General features: G+C 37.8%; 1 protein-coding gene across 1 annotated transcript; it reads left to right on the top strand.

Moving 5' to 3' along the window:
* The first annotated feature begins 334 nt into the window (after positions 1-334).
* Positions 335-4,410, top strand: LOC121906236. Its single transcript, XM_042424986.1, has 5 exons — positions 335-555; positions 1,590-1,862; positions 2,039-2,368; positions 3,316-3,573; positions 3,789-4,410. Exons 1-5 carry the CDS (start codon positions 480-482, stop codon positions 3,959-3,961), a joined length of 1,110 nt encoding a protein of 369 aa, XP_042280920.1. The 5' UTR covers positions 335-479; the 3' UTR covers positions 3,962-4,410.
* The last annotated feature ends 1,965 nt before the right edge of the window (positions 4,411-6,375 follow it).

The raw sequence follows: 6,375 nt of genomic DNA, 5'->3' as shown, positions 1-6,375 counted from the left end.
ATCAGTCAGAGGGACCAAACCACTACTTTTACTGCAATGCAACTACATTTACTACAACTTTTATTTAGGTAGGATTTTTCATGCAGGACTTTGACTTGTAATGGAGTATTTTTACATTGTTATATTGGTATTTTTACTTGAGTAAAGGATCTGAATACATCTTCCACCACTGATATTGTGTGTTTGTGTGTGTCAGTGGATCAGAGATCTGTCTCAGCAGCTGAAATCATAGGTTGACTCACGTCACAATATCATCAACATCCTGTGTTGGCAAGTTAACAGATTTCTGCATAAACCACCGGAGTTATGTTCACGTATCTGGTGATAAGGACGAGACTGAGAAGCGGGTACCATCCTGTACATGGTGGGCTTTCCTCGGCGTTTTTACTTTCAATTTCAGACAAATCGTCTGTCGGACTTTGGTCTCAACGATTTTTATTACCAGGACCTCTATTTACTCTCAAGACTAACGGGACATAATGTTTTCTCTCTGTTACGCATTTCTCGCTGTTTCTTTGTTGAACTCTCTGCACGACTTTCATGTGTCCAGCTGTGGTGAGTCTTCTACATTTTTTGTCCGCCATAATGAGCGTTTACTGCTCCATGTTGACGAAATTAATGATATATAAATGCTTAAATAGCCATACAGCCTAGATATACGCCATCAAAGACAGTTTAGTGTGTTGTTTTGTTTGGTTGTTTATTTATTTTTTAATGTTTTCAACACTTGTATATGAGATGGGATCAAAATTGGCACGTCTTCAAAGGACTGGTTCAGATTCAGTTATAGTATATCGGTTTATCTTTGAATAATTTGTTTGCCAAAATGTGTTTTTATTATTGTTTGTTGTATTGTATAGTAATGTACTTGTAATGTATGATATAAAACTTCTGTAGTGTTATATATAGTGTTCTATGTGTAGAAATGTCTTTCTGAGTTATTTTACTTACACTGTAAACTTTATACAACATGCTTTGACAGTGCTGTAAAATAAAATACCAATAAAGCACATTTGAATTTATAGTAAACACTTACCAAACTGACAGAGAAAGTGTATGTGTGTGTGTGTGTGTGTGTGTGTGTGTGTGTGTGTGTGTGTGTGGTTTACTACTTTCGGGGACAAATTTCTGACTTCAAACCAGTTAATTGGGGACAAAAGTCATGTACCCAATTGGTAAAACGTTAATTTTTGGGTCAGTGGTTATAGTTAGGGTTAGGGTAAGTCTACAGGAAATGAATGTAAGTCTATGTAATGTCCCCAGAAGTGACCTATGACAACGTCTGTGTGTGGGTGTGTGTGACTGGGTGTGTGCTGAAAAAACACATGAAAGCAGGACAACTGCTAATGTTCGGTTTCCTGACCATTTTAGGTTGACCAGTAACATCCAGCCATTAAGTAGAGATGGATATTCTATGTAGGAAAAATATAAATTAGTTAAAAATTAGTTGAGTAAACTCTGTTACATGATAAACAGCACTGATTAACTGTCGGTGTCTTGAATGACATTGTGTGTGAAACTGTTTTATGTGCCTTTATAGTTTTAATGTTCAAGTTTTTTCATCTCGGCATTTCATGTCTGTGTTACAGGTGGAAACTGTACAGATAAACCTGTATTCACTCCATCCAGACTGGTAGTGAAGTTTGGTGACCCAACCTCTGCCACGTGCTTGGTTTGTCAGCACGCTTGCCTAAACAATACATATGGTTTGGAAAAGTCTGTGGGGAATGCTACAAAAAATGGAACCACAATTTCATGGAGAGTTGACAGCCTGACTGAATTGGATATAAATGCCATTCTGTGCTATTATACTGGTGATGATAATAACCAGTGTTGTAGCACCCTGCCTATAACCGTCTATCGTAAGTAAATTTGCTGTTGAACAAAAAATACTACTGTAACAATTAAATAAATATAATCAAAATAAGAAATAAATATGTTGGATAGATTTAGGTTTTTTCATATTGTCAGCTGTATTTCAACCACCTTTATCTTACTGTGTGCGTCTCTCACTACAGCTCTCTGTTTGTCTCCCCAGAGCCTCCAAAAAATGTCAGTTTCAGCTTCCTAAATCACTCTGGGTCGATGACTGCGGGTCATCTGTACACACTGCAGTGTCACATCCAGGAAGTTGCTCCTGTTGGTAACCTCAATGTGACCTTCTACAGAGGACAGACAGAACTGCACAGACTACAGTCCAACAACACAGAAAAGACAGCAGTGACTGAGACCTTCACTCTGGATATCACCCCTAGTAAAGAAGATGATGGAGGACAGTACTGGTGTGAAGCCAAGCTAGACCTGGGACCTGAAGGACCACAGCCTCCTCCAGTGGTGGAGTCAGGAAAACTCACAGCAACAGTCTACTGTGAGTCTGACAACAAAATGGACACACATCTTATTTCTGAGACAGCTAGTAAAAGTTTTAATGTGACATTGACAAAAGAAACGTTACGTCACAAACAATGACAAAAGACAAAAATGTCTTTTACTTCACTACATTAGAGGGAAACATTTATTTAAAGGACGGGTTCACAATTTTTCCAGTCTGTCTTAAAACAACAGTCAGGTGCCCAAATTTCCATTGAAAGATGTTTTCCTCGCTGTAATCATTCCTTCTGTTCATACTGGCCATTCAAAATGCACTTATATTGATGGGGGCCAAAATCCACAGTGTGTCCACAGTCATTTTGTGCAAAAATACATTTAAAAGTTTATCTGAAGTTTATATGAGGCTTCAGCAGTCTGAGTTGGACATATCAAGTGGATATGTGCCACATTTACAGTCTTTTTAGCATCAAATTCCCTCTTTATGTTTCCTCAGACAGTGTTTCCCTGTTGAGTTGCAGTGGTAGTAAAGTAACAAAAAGAGGGACTTTGGCACTAAAAAGACTGTAACACTGAAAGATATCTACTTGATTTGACTAATTTGAAGCTTCAGATTAGCTTCAGATAAACTTTTAAGTACGTTTTTGCACAGAAGGAGGACTGTGGATTTTGGCCTCCATCACTTACATTGTAAGTGCATTATGAAGGGATCTTCTAATGGTCAGTATGAACAGGAGGAATGATTACAGCAAGAAAAACCTATTTCAATGGTAATTTGGGCTCCTGACTATTGTTTTAAGACAAACTTGAAAAATTGTGAACCCATCCTTTAAATAAATGTTTCCTTCTAATAGTAGACCTATGTTGTAGCAGAAACTAAAAGTAACATAAAACAGCCAGTTAGTACTGTGGTGTAAAGTTCAAAATTGTTTCCATTTCTCTGTAGTGATATGTTTTGTATTTGTCCCTCCCTCAATTAACACACAGATGAGCCTCAGCTAAAGGGGCCATCACATCCAGATCTGATCACCGTCATGAAAGGAGACCGTCTACAACTGAACTGCTCTGCTGTGGGAAACCCCAGCCCCTCCTACAACTGGACGCTCCCATCAGCCACTGGTTCCCCCTTCAGTGACGACATTCTCACTATCGAGTCTGTAACTTTGGAGCACAAGGGGCAGTACATCTGTTCTGTCCACAACAACATCGGGACTGTCACTGTGAAGTTTAACGTGGATGTCAAGGGTGAGTTTAAAGTTTTTTCATTTCAAGTCATTTTCAGTCTTCAGGGTTGTGATTGTTAGAGCAACTGCAGTATTGCTTTCTCACAGCAGTGGAGAATTTGATGTGACGTCAATGAACTTCCTCTTTAAGATGGTTTTGGCTTTGTCATTAGTCTGATGTATAACATTATCTGTTCCTGTTTTCTTTACCCAAACCCCTCACCCAACCCGCTGCAGAGAACTACACGTACATTATTTTAGCCGTGGTACTATCAGTCATTGTTCTGGCTGCAATTGTCTTCATCATTGTATACATCCATCTGTACAAACACAACCAAATGGGGCGGTACAACCTGAGGGACGTTTTCCGTTATCGCTCTCAACATGTTGCTGTGCCTACTGGAGAGTAAATTTGCAGGTGAGGCATCACATGTGTGTGGACAACCTGAAACTGTTGATATGTCATAAGCTGCAGTTAGCTGTAAAGCACTGATGTACTTATCCTAACCCAAACTACTGTAGAAATCACCAGAAGTCTCTATATCTCATGTTTAACACATACTTGCTGTACATATGGTTAAACTCAGGTTGAAGCCGACACATTGAAATGTTGCTCTGTTTAAAGGTTCTGTATGTAGGAATCAGAAATATCTTCTCTTTAGTGACATCTGTGGCCGTTAAATGAAGTTCAGTCAACAACCTGGTGCTCACGCTCGTGTGTTCATGGCGTGAGACTGTTGTAAGTGATCTCTTTTTCCGTGCTTACACTTCTCATAATTACATAAAAGATTTCTAATGTTGTGTTTTGGACCATGTTTCATCAAAGCATCTCTCATCATCAGTCAGCCCCCCCCCCCCCCCCCCCCCCCCCCAACACAAAAATGCGTTAATTAACCACCTGAACCTGACCCAACCCGCAAACCGCCAACTTTCTTTTTACCAACCTTTTTACAAAACACCAGTAAGCTCAGTGAGCTGTTGTTGGTGCGCTTATTACGACCTGTGGACTACCATCTGAAAAAACAAAAGAGGTAAGCTATGTTCTGCTATCGCTCTGGAGCTTGTTTTCTGCTCCTTTGTTGAGGAAATAATGTTTTTGCTTCGTGTGCTTGGGAGTGGGCGACTTGTCATTGCGGGGGTGTTTTGTTGTGAAATGTGTAGTGGTTGATAGATGCAGCTAGTCGTCTCATTAGCTGGAGAGCTAATATCTGCAGGGTGTTTCTAGTTGCATAGCACCATTTTTGTTGCGTCGGTCGTTGCAGGTCGTTTGTTGACATTAGCGGGAGAGAGGCAAGGCACTCAGGAGCGCGAAAAAACGTCACTTCCATTGGATTTTTGCAGGAAATCCAGCCCGAGTCCTTCACATGGAAATCAGTCCACAGGCTGTTACAGACAACAGAGAAAGTCGGAGGAGGTCTCATTTTTTATGTTACATTACTACTTGTTCACTAATTGGCAATAAGAAATGATTAATACATGTAAATTGCTTCAAAATTCTACATATAGAACCTTTAAGGAGAGAAATCTATTGCTTATTTAACAAAAATGTATATTGTTCAACATGTATAGTGTTATAGGGACAAGTGCTCCATTAAGTGTGATATAAATGTAATATTTCATCATTATATGGGTCATATTTTATTTTATAAAGACAGAAGTAGGATTGTTTATCTAACAAACCAGCATTTTACAATATTTTTCTTGTTGTCAACAAATCATGAAAACACTGTCTGTGGCTCTCAGCCATTCATTTCTACTGAAGACTTAAAACTTTTAAAAAAAAATAGACACAAATATAGTGATATTGATGATAATATAATATCAATGTTTCAAATGAGCTGTAAGACCAAGTTTATAATTCAATTGAGTAGTAGTGCACATTGTTTGATTATAAGATGTTCATTTTATTGAGAAATTGCAAGTAGCTTATATTTAAATAGGAACATTTGAAAAACTGGAGCTGATTTTCTATTTTGCGATTTTCTAAGGGAAATAGAAAATAAACAAGAAAATAAAATAGAGCATTATTATCAAAACATCCAGTGTATCTGTCGGTGAACATACTGTTTTACTGTTACTATTTCATTTTGTTTGTGTTACTGCAAAGAACTTTATAATAGAACTTTAAAATATTTTTTAGAAAGGTTGTGTATAAATAGAGATTAATATGATGAAATTCTCACATTGAACTTTACAGGTCCTAGTCAAATAGTCCTACAGGATTCCAAAAGGAATTTCCAATTAGAAATTCTGTTTGATTTTGGAACCATTCCTATAGCATATCCTATAGTATTGTATTGTATAAATCCTATAGGATGTCCTATAGCATTGTATTGTATAAATCCTATAGGATGTCCTATAGCATTGTATTGTATAAATCCTATAGGATATCCTATAGTATTGTATTGTATAAATCCTATAGGATGTCCTATAGTATTGTATTGTATAAATCCTAAAGGATATCCTATATACAAACAAATGAAAAACTCTGGACAAGAGGCCAATGCATTTCCATCACTGTAGGGTAATGGAGAAATACAATTTACTGAGTTTTGAGACTTTTAGATTATTTTCAAATGTGTGCCTTGTTTATAAAATTGAAATGGTTTGACCCCTCCTCCACTATGTGACTTTGTGTACACTCACTCAGTAAATTCTATTAGATCCTCCAGAATATCCTCTATATGAGATTGTACCATTTCGTCGCACTGCATTTGGACAGTCAGCTTTCTCTGTGAAAGCCACAACTCAGTGGAACGTCCTATCTGACGATATGAAGAGCTGCAGTTCCATCAGTACCAAATTAAACCAAATTTAAAAAGTC

This window comes from Thunnus maccoyii, chromosome 2, assembly GCF_910596095.1.
Source record: "Thunnus maccoyii chromosome 2, fThuMac1.1, whole genome shotgun sequence".
Lineage (NCBI taxonomy): Eukaryota > Metazoa > Chordata > Actinopteri > Scombriformes > Scombridae > Thunnus > Thunnus maccoyii.
This window is presented reverse-complemented; position numbering and strand designations above follow the sequence as displayed.